Source organism: Coloeus monedula (genome assembly GCF_965178545.1).
Source record: "Coloeus monedula genome assembly, chromosome: 1".
NCBI classification, from domain to species: domain Eukaryota; kingdom Metazoa; phylum Chordata; class Aves; order Passeriformes; family Corvidae; genus Coloeus; species Coloeus monedula.
This window is the reverse complement of record NC_138781.1, coordinates 595,560-615,685: the sequence shown is the minus strand read 5'-3', so window position 1 is coordinate 615,685 and position 20,126 is coordinate 595,560. Positions and strand designations below refer to the sequence as shown.

At 54.1% G+C, this 20,126-nt stretch overlaps 1 protein-coding gene across 1 annotated transcript in view; it reads left to right on the top strand.

Annotated features, from left to right (window-relative positions):
• Positions 1-16,543, top strand: part of SMARCC1 (SWI/SNF related BAF chromatin remodeling complex subunit C1) — a gene marked incomplete at its 5' end in the record, with an annotated part of 65,753 nt that extends 49,210 nt beyond the window's left edge. Inside the window, 4 exons of the mRNA XM_082283532.1 lie at positions 1,423-1,557; positions 5,875-6,133; positions 13,097-13,270; positions 14,853-16,543. Of these exons, the coding sequence (XP_082139658.1) occupies positions 1,423-1,557; positions 5,875-6,133; positions 13,097-13,270; positions 14,853-14,938 (654 nt within the window). The 3' untranslated portion in view covers positions 14,939-16,543. The remainder of the gene's footprint in view (positions 1-1,422; positions 1,558-5,874; positions 6,134-13,096; positions 13,271-14,852) is intronic.
• Between the last annotated feature and the right edge of the window lie 3,583 nt (positions 16,544-20,126).

Here is a 20,126-nt window from a genome sequence, read left to right as displayed (position 1 = left end):
AAAAACTTCAGGGATAATTTCCTTTCTAAGGTGTATTTTGAGACCTGTCCTTTACCTAATCATGTGCTTTGATTTGCTGTTAATCCCATTTCATTATTAAAATTGCATGTGTGAAACAGAGTGAAGTGTTTGGTAGAAGACTCTGTATCACCAGGTGCTTCCCTCACTCTGAATTTTCACACAAACGAGTTTATTTTACTAAACAGTGTTACTTGACATGAAATTCCCTGTTCTGTCAGCATTGTTTCATTATTTTGTGTGCAGCACTTTGGTCAGTTTTGGAACAGCTGATGGAATTTCACGGGGATGTGGTGTTGGATGAGGTTGGAGTCACTCTGGTTCTCTCAGACCTGATTTAAAATTTACTTTAGAGCCAGGAGTGCATTTACCCACATTTACTGAACCCTCCTTCACTGCTGGTGGGTCAGGGAGGTGAATGCTGTCAAATGGCACAGTATCACATGGGTTTGAGAAATTCTGATTATAATCAGGGTTTTACAAGGAGGTTTTTAATGGTGCTTTCCTCCAGCTTGGTGTTTGTCCCAGTTCTGAGGCAGTTTGGGGCCCAGCTCCCTCGGTCAGGGTCTGTTTGCAGCTGGGGCTGGATGAGCCTCCTGCTTTTCCTTTTTTACTTCTTCCCCTCAGCCCTCACCTTTCCCTTCTGACAGCCCAGCCCTCCTTGCCCTCAGGCCTTGGATGTGTCAGGAATGCTTGGACACGGTGGGAAGTGCCTGTGAGCACAGAGCCCCCAGGCAGGACACAGCGGGTGCGTTCTCAGGGCGTTCTCGTTCTGAGCAGCAGGTTTTTATAAAAACGACTAAAGGCATCATGACCACACTTGTCACACTCTGAGGGTGTGAAACACTTCCCTGGCTGTCTCATGTATCAAATATATATATACACAGGCCCCTGGTGTTATTTATGTGTGTGTATAAATGGGATGAAGCTAAAGCCTTATAAAGAATCCACGTGCGCTTTACTTGAGCAAAAACTATTTTAATGGCAAAGACATGGCAGTGCCATCTCCCTGCTTGGGGGTCATTCTGGGTCACAGCCTCTCGTGTGTGTCCTGCTGGGAGCTTTTTGGGTGACCCACAGCTGACTCCACTGAACCGACCCTTCTCCCTCATTTGCATTCCCACTGGAAGTGCTCCCTGTGCCCAGTGCTGGGAAGGCTCTGAGGCAGAGCTGGATTGCTCTGAGCATCCTCCACAGCTCCTGTAGGAAACCTTCACACCTATTTATTTGATTAAAAGCTTCATAATCTTCCAAGGGCCTCTGGTTCCCAGCATAAGATTTATAGTCTAATTCCCTGTTTTCTGTCCAGAAGCGGAGCAGGGTGGCTGAAGCTGGATGATTCCCTCCCTCCCAGCCCCTTATTGTGCCCAGCTTCCCAGAACAACCCTTGTGTTTCATCCCCAGCACCTGGCGGCCGTGGAGGAGAGGAAGATCAAGTCCCTGGTGGCCCTTTTGGTGGAAACTCAGATGAAGAAGCTGGAGATAAAACTTCGCCACTTTGAGGAGCTGGAAACCATCATGGACCGGGAGAAAGAGGCAGTAAGTGGGAATTTGGGATTACATCTGTCACTGCAAAGATCTGTGTGTGCCAACGTGGAAAACCAGCAGCTCCTCTCCTCTCCTTTATTTCCTACTCCTTCAGCTGGAATCCATGATTCCGTCCCACAGTGGCTTTTGAGCCCTTTCCTCCTTCATCCAGTGTTTTGTCTATTCCATAAGCAGCACACTGGGGGTGTCCTGGGTTTGCTTCCTCATCCTCATTCCAAGCAGGAACGTGGAATTGAGCCTTTAGGTGACCTTTTCACGTGGATTATATCTGGCTTAAGAACAGCTTTTCCCTGGAGGAGTGAAATGGGTGGAACCCTTCCTTCCCTAGGAGGGGAACCAGCCCTGTCTGCCTTTCCCCCGACCCAGGGGCAGAGTCAGTTCCAAGGAGATGGTTCAGGTTTTTGGGGGCATTCTGAGCAGCTCGTGGGAAAGCCCTGGAAGTGGGGTGTGGAGGTGGAAGGGGAATGCTCAGGTGTGACAGCCTCATTTGTGGTGGTGGTGATGATGATGGGTTTGCCTGAGCCTGGAAGGCAGCAGCAGCTTCAGGAGTGGGGAGGGCAGGGGAGGAGTGAGGTCAGGACATGGAGAGGTGCTGCCTGGGCCTGGATTACTCAGGAATTACGAGGAGTTGTGTCACATGCAGTGCCAGAGGCTTTGGAGAAGTGCTTCCTCTCTGGCTGCTCGAAAGATGACTCAAAATCTCATTTTTATCAGAATGGCCATTTTTAAATGTATTTTTTCTTAGCTGCCTCATTGTTGTGAGTAGACAGTTACTCCAGATGGGTTGAAGATGTTGATTCATCATTCCAGGGATTTCCGCATTTGCCCTTCTGTGTGAATGCAATGGAATTATCCCCATTTGGCATCCATGGAATCATAGCCCAGGCTGGGAAGGGCACTGGGTCCAACTCTGCTGCTCACAGCACCTCAAAGTAAACCTTGTGAGCAAGAGCATCATGCAGACATTCCCTGAACTGTGCCAGGCCTGATGCCGTGGCTGCATCCCTGGGGAGCCTGGCCACCCTGTCCATGGAGAACCTCTTTTCCAGTGCAAAGCTCCCCCTAATCACACTGATGGAGTTTGACAAGATGTGGACTTCTCTTGGAGCAGGATGTCAGCAGGAATTTCTGGATTGCTCCACATCCTCCACCGTTTCAATCTGTGTTTGATTGGCAGCTCAGGAAATGGACCTAACTCTTTTGGAAAGGTTCCCTGCAGATTCTTTCTTTGGGGGATATATTCCATTAGTGACAGGGAGGGGTTTTTTTCTCCCTTTTGAGGCATATGACATTTCCCTTTTTAAAAATGTGCATACAGATTTTCCCCTTGGCTTCCTGGTGGTTAAATTCGGTCTTTTCACCTGTCATTGTGGATATTTAGTGGAATAATTAAAGCAGAAAAAGCTCCTTGTTGCCATTGCACACTGTGCCTGTCGCTCCTGCTGCCCTGGCTTCTCCTTGCAGGGAAGGAGCAGGGACTGTGAGTGTTGACAGGAGTCAGTGCTGCAGACTGGAGGGTGTTACATTTCAGGCAAAGCACATTTATTTGTGTTTGAGCTGAGCAGTGTCAGCGCTGCCAGTGCTGAGTGTGGCAAACCAGGGGCCTGTTGGTGGAGCTTTGCCGACCCAGAATTTCTAATGGCACCTGAAGCTTTGCTGGTTCTGTTCAGGGAGGAATCCCTGAATCCCTGAGGCTGGAAAAGCCCTCCCAGTCCATGGAGTCCAAGCTGTGCCCGATGCCCCCCTTGTCCCCAGCCCAGAGCACCCAGTGCCACCTCCAGGCCTTCCTGGGACTCCTCCAGGGATGGGCACTCCCAACCTCCCTGGGCAGCCCCTGCCAAGGCCCGAGCATCCTTTCCATGGGGAAATTCCTGCTGAAAGGAAGTTCTGTGCTGGAGATGAAGCTGTAGCACAGTGATGTGTTGTATTAGGGAACATTAAATGCTTGTAGTTGCCCCTCCTGGTGCATCACTTTTACAACAGTACAGAAGTGGGTGTTGGATATTGGGGGATTGTCGGGTGTAACACCCAGAACCACCTCCCTGAATCCCAGCTGATTTCCTGAGCAGGGTTCTGTAGGGAGACGCTGTGGGAGAGGGTCCAGCAGGGGCCACAGAGATGTTCAGGGCTCTGGAGCATTTCCCAGATGAGCAGAGACTGCAGGAGCTGGGCCTGGTCAGTCTGCACAAGGGAAGGCTCAGAGGGGATCCCATCAATCCACACAAATCTCCCCCAGGGCTGCCAGAGGATGGTCCCAGGCTCTGCTCAGTGACAGGACAAGGAGCAGTGGCCACAAACCAAAACACAGCAAGTTCCAGCTCAGCAGGAGGAAGAGCCTCTTTCCATGGAGGAGGGGCAGAGCCCTGGAACAGCTGCCCAGAGGGGCCTGGAGTCTCCCTCTCCAGAGGGATCCCAAACCCCCTGGACACGTTCCTGTGTCACCTGCTCCAGGTGCCCCTGCCCGGGCAGGGGTTGGACTGGATGGGCTCCAGACCCTCCCAACGCAGGCACTCTGGGATTCTGGGGCAGGTGACAGGAGCTGGCCTTGGTGGAGGTTCTCAGCCTCTCTCCTGCCTCATTCCAGCTGCAGGAATGACTGAGACTGGGGAGCAGCTGTAAGTTACTGATGGAGTTCCCACTGGAAAATGTGTTGCTGCAGTTGTTTTAATGCCAGTCCGGGTGTACAGCCAGGGGTTGTGTCTGAGGTGGTGACAGAGCCTGGTGCAGAACCAGGGGTTTGGGCTCTGTACTAGAGCCCAAGCTTAAACTTGGCTCAGCTTTACAGCAGCTCATGTTATAACTTGTCTTTCTGTGCCTTTTTATCCCCTGTCCAACTGTCTGTCCTCATCCCAAGCACAGGGATTGTATAGAGGGGAAGTTTCCCCTGGCTTTCCATACTCAAATGTGAATTTTCAGGCACTGGCTGCTGTTTGAGCATCCTTGTAAGGACTCTTTTAAACTGTAGCGGGATGGGGTGCCCGAAGAGAGCAATGCGGGCCACAAAAGGGTCTCAAAGGAATAAAAAAGTGTTGCCTGAGCCTTTGTTTGGGGTCATTTGCAGGAGTTCCTCTCCCAGCTGTCTGCCACCTCGGGAATGTTTCCCCACACGCCCCATTTCCCCGGTGGGGTGGATTGATCGGGTGCTTCCCTCAGCGTATCAGCGTGTCCGAGGAGAAAGGAGCCAGGGCAGCATGAATAATGCCATTGTGGGCCTGCAGCAGCCGCTCCACCCCGGCCAGGAGCATGTTTAATTCATGAACTCGGCCCATCTGGGGCTGCTGAATGGCGGCTCTGTGGAGCTCCCTTCCCGCTCCCCATCCCTGCCTTGTCAGCAGCCAGGCTGCCAACACCGAGTACTGAGGGAGCTTTGGGATTTTTGGAGAACTCGTGCTAGGTGAGAGTCTCCTTGGCAACCTGCTTTTCAGCTGAATTACAGTCTCTACCTTAAAACACTCATTGAATATTTGTAAATGAGTCACGCGACCCCGGGTCTGGTTGTCCAAGAGTTATAATGTGGGAATGTGTCAATATTCCTTAAATAAGTCAAATTCCACTTCCTTCACCAGGACACTGATCCATCAAACAAATGCCCCATAGTAGGAAATGCTTTCTGTAGCTTTTTTGTCTTTTCATGGAATCCCAGACTGGTTTGGGTTGGAAGGTTCTTCAGGATCATCCAGTTCCACCCAGGGCAGGGGCAGCTTCCCTAGGCCAGGTTGCTCAGGTCTCACTCTCTACACGGTTTCATAATTAATCAGAGTAGCCTATTTGATGTTAATTGGCCTAAATGACACGAGGTTTTTTACATAAAGCTCTTAATAGTGCAAACGACTGGTGTCTGGCTGCTGTGGCATCCAATTCCTGCACTCAAAGGATGGAGAAGGCTCCTACCTGTGATCCCCGAGCTCCTGCAGCTGCACACACGTTCTGCTTTGGGCTTGCCTAGAAAATCCCTTGAGTTTCCTGTTCTCCCTCATTCCAGCATGCAGAACATGGAGAGAGAAAGCCCCGGTTTCTTCCAGAGCTGCATTAGGGCTGAGTTCTCAGTGCAGAGCTCTGTGAGTAACAAGCTGTGTTGCTGAGAGGTTTTGGGACAGAACAAGGTGAGTCCCTGTGTTCCAGCTGGAAGAAGCTCTGGAGCCTTTCCCAGAACCTGCTGCAAACATCCACAGGACAGGTGTTCGATTTGGGTTTGGTGGGGTTGGAGTGAGAGGCTCCTTCCAGCCCAGCCCCCGTCTGGTTGGTAGGAACACGTTTGAAATGCATCCTTCCTAACTTGCCTGTGCCTTCTGTCCCCTTCTGGCACAGCTGGAGCAGCAGAGGCAGCAGCTGCTGACCGAGAGGCAGAACTTCCACATGGAGCAGCTCAAGTACGCCGAGCTAAGGGCTCGCCAGCAAATGGAGCAGCAGCACAGCCAGAACCCCCAGCAGCCCCACCAGCACCCCAGTGGGCCTGGCATGAACCCCCTGGGGGCACCAGCACACCCAGGGCTGCTGCCCCACCAGCAGCCCCCGCCCTACCCCATGATGCACCACCAGATGCCACCTCCTCACCCACCTCAGCCAGGTAAGAGCCGGGAGCAGGGAATTGCTGCTGTGAATCCCTGTAGGAGTGAGCCCAGAGGGAGAGGAGCTGCCAGGGGAGGCTGCCCGAGGGGTGATGGCTGGTCTGGGTTACTGGTTTGTAATGGTGCCACTGTCAGACACGGCTGGCTGCAAGGATGAGCTTTGCTTGTTCTGCAGGTTCATTTTGGAGCTTTTACCCCATTCCAGACATGTGGATGGAGTTTGAGAAGGTGGTGTCTTATGGAGGGTGTGAACCCCAAAAGTTGGGAATGAGGGAGGGCCAGGCTCCCCCCAGCAGCGCCAGGGTGGGAGGCAGTGGGCACAAACAAGAGAAATTCCTTCCAGCCACAGGAAAACACCTTCTTTTTTCCCTGGGAGGCTCATCAGCCCCAGAGCAGATTGTCCAGCAGGGCTGGGAGTCCCCTGCCTGGGACAGTCAGGCTCTAAAGTCAAGTGAAATGTGAAGCTGCCCCAAGCACTTCCAGATGTTTTTAGGTTATTTGTATTTCTCTAGACTTGTTTTGGTGATCTGAGCAGATGCTCCTTCAAAAACAATCACTCCTCAAATTCTCCAGTTCATGGCACGGAAGTTAAGAGACTGGGACAAGCAGCAGAAGCTCCTTAAGGAACTTCCTTTGGCAGGAGACCTGACTGTGAGAGGTTGCTGTGTCCTGCCTGGATGTGTTTGATGCCAGGGGAGGGTCACAGGACCGTGTTGGTCAGAGGGGTCACCTGGAAGTGTCCAGTGCAGCCTGTCCTGCTGGTAGGGGACTTGTCCTGCTGAGGGTTGGGTATCTCCAAGGGGGGAGATACTCCTGATTCCAGAGGGTGGGATGATCAGGTGCTGATGTGAATTGGCAGCTTTTACTTGCTAAAGGTTGTTGAAATGGTAATTTAAAATTGAATAATGGTGTCTGGCACATGGGAATCTGGTTGTGGGACTGGACACAGCCAAGGAGCTTGACCAAAATGTGCTCCAGAAGAAGACCTGATCAGTTATTAGCCAAAAGTATTTTGGAAGATTTTTCATAGGCAGCTGCTGAAGAAGCTGGAAAGTTTGAGTGTCATAATCCAGATAGAACGTGGCAACAGAAAGCTGCAGGAACTTGAGTTTTCCTCTTGAGACAAAAAGCATTTGATTTGGGAAGGAGCAGAAGGGCACAGGAAACAGCAGGATTTGCAGGTGACCAGGAAAATGGGCACTAATCCAACTGGATCTGCAGAGTGATCAAAGTGGATTCCCTCAGCAGGGGCAGAGGACTGGTGACTGGGCAGGAAGGGAAGACTTGTCTGATGAGGCTCAGGCTCACTCTGTTTTTAAGGCTCGGGGAGTTCCTGGGTTCGCTGTGGACAAAAATCCCTGGGAGCTGGTTTGGTTTTTGCTGGAATTGGATTGTGAGTGTGATAAAACATGGTCTAGCTTTAGACTCAGATTTAACATGCTGGCTCAGTGTGTCTGTTGTGGGGTGTGGACAGCTCAGGGCTGCTCACGTGGCTGTGAAGGAATAACCTGGAAAGGGAAAACTGGCAAATGGGGAACGGAGTAAAGGAGGCAATCCTGGCACATCCATACACAGCTCTCCTTCCATGCTGCTGTGGGGACTGGGAGTGGGACAAGATTAAAGCATTGTTGTGTTTATTCTCTGGGGAACTGATAACTCCTGCTTTCTGATGTGCTCCCATCCTTGGCCCACACAGCCCCGTGTTACTCCAGCCCCTTGCAGCCACCCGGGCTCTGCATTCCCAGGGGTCCCTCCCGGAGCAGGAACAGGGAATGTGGCTCTGTTAATTAGTCAGAACATCTCTCTTTCAGCTTTGATTAAAGCTGGTCGATAGATTGACTTTTCCAGCAGCACCTCCCCTGGCTGAGGGCAGCAGAGCCCTGGCTGAGGCTCAGCACTCCTGGCTCCCACAGCAGCATCCAGAGCTGTCCCATTCCACACGCCCCCAGCACTGGGATGTGCCCTTACCTCCTCTGACAGTTCTCTGGTTTGATGCTTCTGTGAAGGGAAGAGTTGGAGGCCTGCTCAGAGTTTGGAGCAAACCGCTCTGTGTCTCCAGCCACAGCCCAGCTGATCTTTCCTGGAAAGCAGAAGGGGCTCGTTTCCTTGAGTTCTTCAGTGGCAGTTTGTTAGGAGTGCCTGGGAAGGCCACGGGTGCCAAAGCTCCTTGGCTGCACAGCAGAGTTATTCTGACTTGAGGGCATGGAGAGAAAATGGCAAACTGGTGAACTTCACCTTGCTCACCCTACACCTGTGAGTTCCCTCACTGGGTCTGCCCCTGAGTCTCCTGCAGCCTTGGTGGAGATCCCAAATTTTGGTGAGTGAGGAGATCATGGAGTCCTGGAATGGTTTGGGTTGGACCTCGAAAATCACCCAGTGCCGCCTCCTGCCATGGGCAGGGACACCTTCCACTGTCCCAGGCTGCTCCAAGCCCCAGTGTCCAGCCTGGCCTTGGGCACTGCCTGAGATGGAGAGAAGAAACTCCCAAACCCCTGAGAGTGATCCAGGAGCACCATGGGGCAGCTGGGCTGGCAGTACCTGCACAGTTCCTGCTCAGCTGGCTGGGTGTCTCTCCAGCCCTTACCTCGGTGCTCTCTGGTGGTTTCAGACAGGTTCTGACCTCAATAGCAGCTGAAAGTGCAGCCGTGGGCTCAGCAGACCGTGAACAGAACCAAGGTCAGCGTCCTTGGAGTGACTGACGAGAGCTGAAGGGGTGGTGGGAAGCAAAGGGAGGAAAGGATCTGAGATGGCATTTGGAGAGGGAAGAGAGGAAGATAAATTCCTGCTCCCGGCTCATTTGGGCTCGGGGGCAGAAACAGTTAAGTCGATCTCTTAACTAAAAGTGAGGCTTTTCCCAGAAATGTGGTTTTTAGCTCAGATGTCAGTCTGGACATGGTGGTGGAGAACATCTCCAGTGGAGGGTTGGGCTGGAGCCATCTGGAGAACATCTCCAGCTGAGGGTCACCCATTTCTCCTTGGCAGGACCATGTCTGGCTCTGCTGGACCGTAGATTCATCTTCCCTGAGCTTATTTTGTTCTCCCCTTTGCCCTGGAATGAAAACTTTTAGAATAGGGGGAAAAAATTGGATTCCAGTTTCACTGTGAAAAGCTGCACCTTGTCATTATAATGGGAAATAAAATTCCCAGTTTCTTCCCATGGCACTTCACTGATTTCTGTTTGAGCTCTGGGCTGGTGATCAGTGGGATGAGAATTCCTGGTTCTGGTGATACTCGTGGTGTGGACTATGGGAAACTTCTGGAAATTCTTGGAGGAAGAGAGATAGCTGGGGATTAGTAGCTGTCATTATTAACTCTTCCTTCGGGTGGGATTTTCACCTGGTAAATCATCTCTGACCTAAGGCAGAAATGGAATGAGGAGGGCAGGATACACTTCCCACCACAGCTGGATGAGCAACTTAATAACCTTTCCCTGATATATTTTGCCCCATTTTCTGTCAATGGTTGAAATACTCAAACAAAATACTTTGTCAGGAATTTTGAGCTTGTGGTTTTTCAGCTGCTGAACATTTCATTATTTGTAGGTTTAAATTAAGTTCTTGGATGCTATTTGCTTCCTTATTGGGCTGGTGACTATTCCAGGGGGTTTTTTTGGGTACAGATAAGGATTTTGAGTTCACTTGCTTTAGGTAAATACTCCCTAACAGCTGTCAGTGCTTCCTGTTTCTCCATCAGATGTACAGAGCTTGCTGGGGAGGTGCAGGGAGCAGTGGGATGAAAGGAAATCCAAGTCATGGAGTGGTGCATGGGGTTGGAGCTGATCCACAGCATTGTAACCTGGGGTAATTTGGGGTTGAAGGTGTGAGGGAGGTCGGTGGCACAGGAACACTGGCACCACGTTGGGCTCTCTGCAGTTTGGCTGTTTAAAAACCTGCCCCAGGCAAGAGGCAGCGGCTCCTGGGGCTGAGCGCTCCTGGGGATGTTTGGTGCAGAATCCTTTCCTCTGGGAGGGGGACAGCAGCAGCTTCCCCACGAGGTATTCCCAGTGTCTCCTACGTGCTTCCCGGGAGGCACGGAATGGTGATCCCGGCGCGGGGCCCAGGCACGGCTCCGGCCCTGGAGGTGCCCGAGCGCGGCACTCGGAGGGAGGGGCAGAAATGCTGGGTGCCAGTGAAGTGGAAATTCTGCCTCTTCTTCCCGGAGACACGAGGCCAAACGAGTTACTGTGGTTAATTATTCACAGTGCTTGGCTGGGGGGGCAGCGGGAGGGAGGGTGAAGGGAAGGATGGATCTGCTGTTGGAATATCCCTGCCCATGGCAGGGGTTGAATGAGCTGAGCTTTAGGGTCCCTTCCCACCCAAACCATTCCAGGATTCCCAGAGCCTGTGAAACCCGTTCCCAGTGGGAAGGAGCACACCTTGGAATGCCAGCCGGCATTCCCTGGAGGTGTTCTCTGCCTCTTCCATGTCAGGGCTGGGAAACAACTCCTCAGCAGCAGGAGAGCAGGCTGTCAGCCAGGCTCATCGCCACAGAGCTGCTCCGTGCCCTCCGGAATCCCGCCCGCCAGAGGCCCCTCCTGCACGGAGCACTGGCTGTGTCCACAGGTTTTCCCTGCAAAGGCTGGACAGGGAGAGGTGCTGGAGCATTTGGATCAGCTCCAAGCCTCGTGCATCAAAACAAAACCCCTCTGGCTGCTTATCAGCCCAGTGCTCCTCAAGTGCTGATTTAATAGAGGCAGAGGCTTTTTAATGGAGATAAATACCTTGGAGAGCCTCTAAAGGCGTTCCTCCCAATTCCCTGGAGTGTGAGGCTGCGTTGGTAACAGGGGAGGGTGCTGGAGAAGGTGCCCAGCCCCTCCCTGTGAGGGGTTTTCAGTCTGGTAAATCTCGATGTGTTGAACCTTTGGGCTGGACCTTTTCCCACAGCTGCTGTTCCTCGGCTCTCCCCCCTATGTAGGTCACACTTCCACATTTTCTGCTTGAGCCGCTGTCTTGGAGCGCTTTCTCTTGGAAAAAAACATCTGTGTAGGAGCAGGGCTTTGGTTCTGCCATGGTGGCAGCAGTGATTTCCCTTGGTTAATCCCACTCTGGATGGGTTCAGTGCTTGGGTACTCTCAGCTTGGGTGTTTTGGAGCTGGGATGGGATGGGATTGTTCCTCTGCCAGCTCCCTAAGCTCATTTTGAGGTAAAATTGTTGCATCCCGTGTCAGGAAGGGAAAAAATGGGCAGCCAAACCCCCACACAGAGGAGCTTCTCAGCTTACGGACAACTCCAGCAAACCAGCAGTGCTGCTTGGTTTTAAACCTCCAAGGGTTAACAGGGAAAACAGCTCAGGAGACTCCGTGGTCCAGGAAGGAGGGAGCTTCCCAGTGAGCATTGCTGGGAGGTTGGGAGTTGTAGAATCCCATGGTTTGGATGGGAAGGGACCCTAAGGACCATCCAGTGCCACCCCTGCCATGGGCAGGGACACCTCCCACTGTCCCAGGCTGCTCCAAGCCCCAATGTCCAGCCTGGCCTTGGGCACTGCCAGGGATCCAGGGGCACACTTTGCATTTATGAAGAAATGACATTTTATAAAGTAGATTTAATTTCTGTTCAGCAGTGATTTTAGCACAACTGGGGTTGATTTGCATATCAAAACATCCTTGAAGCTGCATGTCCCTGTGGGTTTGACAGCCTTTCCCTGAAGGAATTCTTGCCCAGTGCTGGAATTTTGTGTGAAGCCACTCCGTGTGTAGTAAAGTCTGATTCAGCTTCCGATGTTTCAGAAAAGGGATTTTAATATTAATCACTTCGTTAGTGAGAGAGAATCCCGTAGGCCTGTGGTGTTCAGGGATGCCCAAATTATTGAGGCTCCTTTCAGGTGGCAGCTTCCAGGCTGGGAATTTCTCAGTTCCCAGCTTTCCTGGGCCTTTCAAACACAGCTGTGTTATTCCAGTTTTTATGTTTTTATTCCCTGATCAACCTTAATTTTGCCAGTGAATAACACCCCTCGTAGCTGTGAATATCTTCTTCTGCTACAAAGTCTCTGAGTCTTTGGGAGGTTGGAACTGGATGATGTTTCCCAATCTCCCATCCCCCTGGCAGTGGGAAGCCATTCCCTGTGTCCTGTCCTTCCATGCCTTGTCCCCAGTCCCTCTGCAGCTCTCCTGGAGCCCCTTTAGCACTGGAAGGGGCTCTGAGGTGTCCCTAGAGATTCTCCTCTAGGAGTTAATGGTGTTTGTGCCCAGGTGTTGGCTCGATCCCAAATCCAGAGCTTTAGCCCCGTGTGACTCTGGTGCTGTTCATGTGCGTTCAGAGCCTTTGTTGTGTCAGAGGGTTCATCACGTTCATTTCCCCCCTTGCCTGAAGGGAAGGAGCCGTTTCCATCCCTGTCTCATTAAATACTGTCCCTCCATGGACATGTGTTAAAGGAAATGGAATTGGATTATGCCAAACCATCCCTCAAATGAGGTTTTAAAGTATCAGCCCCAAGCTGGAGGTGTCCAGGGCCAGGTGGTGTAGCTGGAACAGGGAGGTCTCCCACAGAGCTGGTTTGTGAGGAAGAGCCTTGGAATCCTCCTCACAGCAACACCTGGAATCATAGCAGGAATTCCTGTGCAGCCCAGCTTTAACTGTGTGATTTCAGTTCTCCCAGGAAGCTTATCCATGAGGCTTCATGGCTGCTCCTCTCCATCAGGGGCTCTTCCTCTGATGCCTTGTTACTCCGTCTGGTTCCCAGCACTTGGATTCCGTGGGATGCCCTTTCTGGTGGGGGTTCCCCTTGGGTTTGACTGTGTTCCCTCCCACTTGCCCCTTGTTCCGGTGTTCCCAAGAGGTTCCAAGTGCCCCCTGGCCCTTCCTGGAGGTGTGTTGGGGGATGAAGAGGCGTTTCCTGGGAGTGTGGAGCGCACACGGAGCCGCCTCTCACAGAGGGCTCTGCTCACTGCTGGGAGCACAGCCCCACTGGTTTTCCCTCCCCAGCACTTCGAGGGCCTCACGCTCGTGTCTCTCCCTCCTCTGCAGGTCAGATGCCGGGGCCTGGCTCCATGATCCCAGGACAGCCCCTGCCGGGCCGGATGATGCCGAGCGTGTCCGCCAGCATCCACCCCGGTGGCGGGGCCGCCCCGCCCGGGATGGCCCCGATGTCGGGGAACCTCATCGGCCCCCGCGTCCCGCTGGCAGCTCCCAACGGCATGTGTGAGTGCACCTCCTGGGGATGCTCCTGGGGGGCTCCTCTGTCACTGGGAAAGGCATTTTAGTGGGAACTCCCTATTTCCTGCGGGAATAACGGGATCTGTGCACACTGCCAGCCCGAGAGTGGTGCCGGGGATGTGCTGGAAGCTCTAAGTGCTCCTCAGCCCTCTGGGCATCCCAACACATTCCATTGTCCTTTATTTTATTTATAACATCCCCTGGTTTATTTATAGTGATACAGAGGTTCAGTGGTGATGATCAAAAACTTCTCCCAGCTTAGTGAAGGGTCAGGAATTAACTGTAATTCCTAAATAGTGGAGGTAAGAGTAGGATCCAGTTCAATAATTCCTTACTGAAAGCTTGGCACCCTGGAATCGGAGCGAGGAAGTCCTGATTAGGAAGAAGGAGAAGATAAACCATGTAAGGAACATTCCCAGTATAAAATCTGCACCTCTAAAATGAAGTTGATTTATGGCAGCCAAAAAAGCAGCTGGATCAGGAGCCATGGTGTGGGAGTTGCTTGAATGAGTGTGAGAGTGTGGCCAAGCCCAGAAGGCAGAAGACAAGCTGGCACAGGGAGGAATGAGCGAGGAATTCTCTGTCAGGAATTCCTCAATAAATTTGCCATTATTAATTGCAGCCTGGCCCACTGCTGCTCAGGAATCCTCACCCCCAGAACGCTCGGTGTGGTTGTCACCGGACGAGCAGGAATTGTCATCACTTGTAGTACCTCTCCCAAAAAATGATGGGAAAAGCCCGTTTGATTTTGGCTTCAGCGGCAGGAGCTGCTGCGAGCTCTGACTCACGGGCATCCCCAGCCCCAGCGGGAAAACTCTGCCTGTGCTATTTCTGTTTGGGCTTTGCTCCTGTTCCTCTGCTCTCCCAGCTTTACTTCTCCGTCCTTTTCCCTGAGCCTTTACCACTGGGAATATCTCGTGTCAGGTTGTATTCCTGTTTGCTCTCTTCCCTTCTCTTAATTTCTCCTTTTTTCCTCCCCTACTAAACAAGTCAGTCATGTTCCATTAGTATCTCCTCTCTGGGCACGAGGCTGGCCCTTTGTATCCTTCCTCTCTTCCCTCCTGCTCGCTGCATCTGTGGATTCCTCTGCTTTAACCTACATCCACCCTTCAGAGGGAGGGGCAGCCACTGTTTATATCAAACCCATTGTTCCATCTATTTTAAACAGAAAAGAGCTGTAATTTGGGCTTGGGCGCAGAGCTGGGAGGTGAGAGATGCCAATTCCAGCTCTACGAGTTGCTTGGCACGGATTTGCCAGCTGCTGAGCCGCATCCCCGGCGCCTTGTCCATAAAAATATGGGAATTTTTCCCTCTTTCACGAAGTCCATGCGGCGCTGGGTGGTGGAAAAGCACCATAAAGGTGCAGCAGAGCTTTGGGAGCCACCGTGGTGCCGTTCCTAGGGACGGTCCTGGCTGCAGGAATTCCCATCAGACAGACTGTCCCGTGGCCTGGAGACACCTGGGCACAGGCGCTGTGTCCTTTCTCTGTGTCCAGCCCCCCCAGTGTCCCTCCCTGTCCCTCCCTGTCCTCCCAGTGTCCCTCACTGTCCCCCTTGTCTCCCTGCAGATCCCGGCCCAGCGCAGCCGCCGCCGCCCGCGGAAGGAGTGACCCCGCCACCGGCCGGAGCCCCGCCGGCCTCAGCCGCTCCCTAAGCAGCCAAGGAAGGAGGAAGGAACTTCCACAGCAACATAGTGGTGACCAAAAGAGAATTCCTCAGTTCCCTTCTGTTCCCTGGGGAGGTTTCCCCCTCCTCTCCCAGTTGTGTGTGTGTGATCTGCACACGTTCGCGCGGCGGCGTTCCCCCGCTCCCCACTGGAGCCCGGCAGAGCTTGGCATTCCCTTGGGAAAGCTGGAGATAGGGATGTCAGGAGAGCCTCCATGTTGCTGGTGGGAAGTCCTTTACCCCTTGGCCTGCTTGCCTTGCAGAGCTCCACGCTGGTTTCCTTCCTCTTGGTGCTTTGAGCTTGGGCTTCTCCCAGGAAGGGTGAAATAATCCGGGTTTTCGGGCAGGGGCTGAGCTTTAGGACGTGCCCACCCCAGGGTGATTCAGTGTTCTGAGGTCCCTGGGCAGAGCAAAGCACCGAGAGGAGATGCCAAACCAGAGCTTGGAGCAGAGCAGGAAAACCAGGGTGTGCTGGGGCACGGAGGCGCAGGGCCGGCAGCCGTGTCCGCAGGGATTCCTGGTGGCTGTGGCCAGAGCTGCCTCTAACTTATTACAGGAAATATTGATCCATGGGAATGAACCGGGAGTGAATCGATCGGAATAAAACCACTCAATGGTAGGAGTTTTCTTGCTCCAGTTTTTACCTTTCCTTTGCCTTTGGAGGTGGTAGTTGGACCTTCCCTGAGTAGTTCGGTGCAGTAGCCAACTGAGGAATAACCCCCGTTTTTAGTCCCTCTTTTTGGAGCATATACTTTGTACTTTTTAAAATGAAGAAAACAAAAAAATAATAATAAAGTAGATAGCTGAGAAGTGCTAGAATTTGGGATTGGGTTGGGATGGCTGGGATGGGAATGCCAGAACTACCTCTGGACGGCCGGGGCGGCAGCGAATGCGGCTGGGACAGCTCCCGTCACCCCCCACTGCGGCTGGAGGGGTGGGGAAGGGAACAGCTTCAGCAGGTGGATCTGGGAGCACCCCAGAGCTGCTGCTGCACACCTCCAGGCTGCCAAAACTTGGGGAAAAGTCCTGCAAAAAGTCCTTTTCTGCCCATGGTTCAGGTTCTCTGCCCTCATCCCAGCCCGGGAGTGTTTGGGGTTTTCCTGCTGAGGGTCTGGAGGCTGCTCCTTGATTTCAAGGGTGGCTTTTGGCTGGGTGGGAGTTGAGGTTGGGCTGGAGAGAGACTCCCACAAACTCTGGAACCACTTCCACCATTTAAAAGTTAAGGATTTGCCAGGTCTTCCAGCACAACTCCCCGGTGCCGCGCAGAGAGCGGCCGGGGCCTTCCCATTCCCCTTCCCAAGGCTTCCTTCCCCTCCAGGGTCTTTGGGGTGAGCATGGGATTTCTGGTGCAGCCCTTAGTCCAGTTTAGAGTAACCTCAGGTTGTTTCTAGCGTGAGCGATTCCCAGGATCCAGGTGGAGACTTATTTTTTACTGTCCTAGTGCTGATCCTGCCGAGGACCTGGATCCTGGACACTGTTTTGTTTCTGTATAAATAATCCCTGTGCCCACTTTTTCACCTGATCTCTGTATAGGGCCGGTTTGATTCCTGCAGCAGCCACCCAATTTTGTGAAATAAAAGCAAAAAAAAGCGGTTTTTGTACAAAGCCTGTGGAGTTTGTGAAGTCTCCTTTGCCTTTGTGTGCGGGAAGAGCTGGGAATTGTCACTGCAATCCGGGGCTGTTTTGGGGCTGAACGTGAACTCCGGAGGAGCAAACACAAAACCCGAGCTTGGGGCAGACCCCGAAGGCACGGGGGGAGCGCAGACCCTTCACTCACCCGGAATGTGCTCCTGTGGACAGGCCCTGGCGGGGTTCGGAGCTCAGGGAGGCGGCTGCAGCAGAGCAGCCCCCCAGCACGGCTGCTGTGGGCTTCCCGCGGGCTCCGGAGCCTGTTCCCGCTGGGATCGCGCTGGAGGGGGAGCTCTGGTGAGGCAGCTTGGGCTGGGGAGGCCTCGGTCCCACTGCTCCCCCTCCAGCTGCTCTGGCAGGTTCAGTCCTGCTGCTGTCCTGCCCTTCCCTCCAACCCCGGCGGGCTCCGCAGGCTGCGGGGGGGGGTTGTCTTTTTGATTAAACTGAAACCAGAATCCAGTCTGGATCACATTCCAGCCCTTCCTGCTGCTTTGCCCAGGGAGAGGCTTTGCCTTGGAAGTGGCACCTCTTCCCAGGCATCCCGTAATGCCCGCAGTCCTTAATTCCCGAGGAGGGAAAAGGCCAGGGGTGGAGCTGTGTCCCCGGGTCCAGGACACGCCATGAAAGCCGCATTCCCAACTGGGAATTCCTCCTTGGATGGGCAGGGGGATCTCCAGGGCTGGGGTGTCCTGCTGAACATCCTCTTGTGGGCTCCTTGGTGCTGCTCCTGCACGGGGCAGGAAGGAGAGGGAAGGAGCTCTTGGATCTTTGCATTCCAGCAAGGCTTGTCCCTTGGATGATGACCTCCTCACCTCCAGCACGGCCAGCAATGATCACTTTTCCTCCTCATCCTGAGGATCATTCTCCTGAGGGATGCACAGAAAGTGGTAAATCATAAATGTCCATTTTAGAAGTCTTCTACTGACAGCCCCCAAAGCTTTGTGGTCGCAGCAGCTGCCAATGCTGGGCTGGGCAGAGCTGGAGTAAGGGAGAGGAGACTGGATCTGCTTTGGGATCCCAGTTTTGGGAATGCTGGTGGGTGAGGAGCTGGCCAGACCCTGCTGTGCCTGGGCTGAGCCCCAGCGTGGGCAGCAGGAAATGGGGGATTCTGTCCTTCTGCCCCTCTGAGGTGATTCCCCACCTGCAGAGCTGCCCCAGCCCCGGGGCCAACAGCACCAGGACCTGGAGCTGCTGGAGAGAGTCCAGAGGAGGCCCCGGAGCTGCTCCAGGGCTGGAGCCCCTCTGCTCTGGAGCCAGGCTGGGAGAGCTGGGAATGTTCCCCTGGAGAAGGGAAGGACACAGGGAGAGCTCAGAGCCCCTTGCAGGGCCTAAAGGGGCTCCAGGAGAGCTGGAGAGGGACTGGGGACAAGGGCTGGAGGGACAGGACACAGGGAATGGCTTCCCAGTGCCAGAGGGCAGGGATGGATGGGAGATTGGGAATTGGGAATTCCTGGCTGGGAGGGTGGGCAGGGGCTGGGCTGGAATTGCCAGAGCAGCTGTGGCTGCCCCTGGATCCCTGGCAGTGCCCAAGGCCAGGCTGGAGCAGCCTGGCACAGTGGGAGGTGTCCCTGCCCATGGCAGGGGTGGCACTGGGTGGGCTTTGAGGTCCCTCCCACCCAAACCATCCTGGGGTTTGACTCCGCTGCGGGTGTTTGGATCCCCACAGCTGGGCTGGGCCTGGGGTGGGGGCCGGGGCTGCTCCTGCTGCTGGAGCACGGAGCGGGATTAGGGAGTGAACCCATTGCTGTTCTCAGTTTCCTGCTGTGGGTACAGCCGGCTGGAAGGCGGCTTTAGGACAGGGCTCTGAACCGGCTGAGTGTCCGCTCCAAAACCGCTGTTGGGGTCATTTCAATCCAAGATGTCTTTAGGATAAAGGGAATTACCTGCCCAGGGTGAGCCCTTCTGCCTTCTCCAGAAAATTCCCTGTAAAAATCCTGCCTGTACGGCGGAGAGGGGTTTGCATCTTCATCCGAGTGACCGGATCCTGCTGGAGACAGGCGATGCGATCCGCAGGATTTTTCCTCAGCACCATTGGCCGAGGGAGGGAAGAGGGAGCGAAACAGGAACAGGAACGGGCGCTGGCACCGCCTTTGTCCATCCCAAAACCGCCCTAAACCTCCCGTGTCCTGCCGGGGATACGCACTCCACCCCGGGCTGCCTGAAAAGCTGCTTTTTTGTCCTTTTCTGGCCGATTTAAAGCCCAAAATGCGCCTTGGGGCTCGTGGACAGTTTGGGGTGTCTGAGTGCACGTTGTCCCCTCGCTGCTGTTTCATCCCTGTGCCTGTCTCACGGGAAACTTCCACGCGAAGGGTTTGGAAGGCTGGGAGCTCCTTTTTCTCTCTCCTCAGGTTTTATAGGAACGAGTCCAAGGCTGACCCTGGCGCCCACCCCCTGGATAATCCCCCCAAATCCCGGGAGGAAGAGACGTGCCCCAGACAGGACGGCTCTGGGTGACCTGCCAAGGGCTCGGCCATGCCGGGGCCGTGCCAGGGCCGCCCCTGCCCGGCTCTCCAGGAGCACTGTCCCCCTTTGTCTGCAGCAGCTCCCGCCCGGCCGCCACGCTGCCCGGCTGGGAATTTCCCCTTTCACGGGAACCTCGGGATGCTGCCGGGGTCCCGGCACAGGGACCCTTCCAGCAGCCCTGGGAGCCCTCGGGACCTCACCTGGAGGCTGCAACGGGAAACTGAGGGCTGATTATTGGGATTTTTTTCTGTGGTTTTGAGTTGCAGTGTGATAAAAACAACCTGGTGTCCATCACAGCCAGCAGCCTTCCAGGCGTGTTGCCAGAATTCCAGCCCTGGGATGGTGCTGGTGGTCCCTGTGTGCCAGGACCAATGGTTGCTCACCCAGCTGCGTGACACTGACCCAGCAAAGACCCGGAGCCACTTCCAGGCGCAGGATCAGCCCCGCGGGACCTGAGGGACGTCCCCTCGCTGAGTTCTGGTCCGAGTGCTGCTGTGAGAGCCCCCAGATCCCCCCAGATCCCCCTAGGAGCCATTCCATGGAATTCCCTTGTTCCTTCCCAGTGCCAGGACCGGGATGTTCTCCACTGGTCCGGAGGCGGGCGCTGCCCTCGGAGGATGCTCCGGGGGGATTTCGGTGCCCTGCAGCTCTGGGTCTCTCTGCTGCTCCAATTTTGGGTTTCCTCCTCCAGAGGTGCTGGAGCCCCGGGGGTGGTGAAATGGCTGTGACCTGCCGTGGGAGGGACGGGGTTTGCGTTCACATTCCGGGCTCAGCTCAGCCCTCCCCGAGCCCTTTTCCATCATTTCAGGGGATGAAGTTGTGTCCTCACTCCTTGTCCTGAGTGTGGAACAGCCGGCTTGACTCACCCGCGTTCCCAGCAGTGATGAAAGCAAAGCCTTGGAGGTGAAAAGATTTCTGAAGGGCCTTTAGTGCCCTCTTGGCAAAATCACAGGCACTAAACCGAGTTCCGCAGGCGGGAAGGAGGAAGGTGTGGGAGCAGTGCTGGCGCTCGCGGTGACTTACCCCGGTCAGGGACAGCTTTATTTGCCACCTGTGCAGACTGTGCACGTTCGCAGACACGAAAG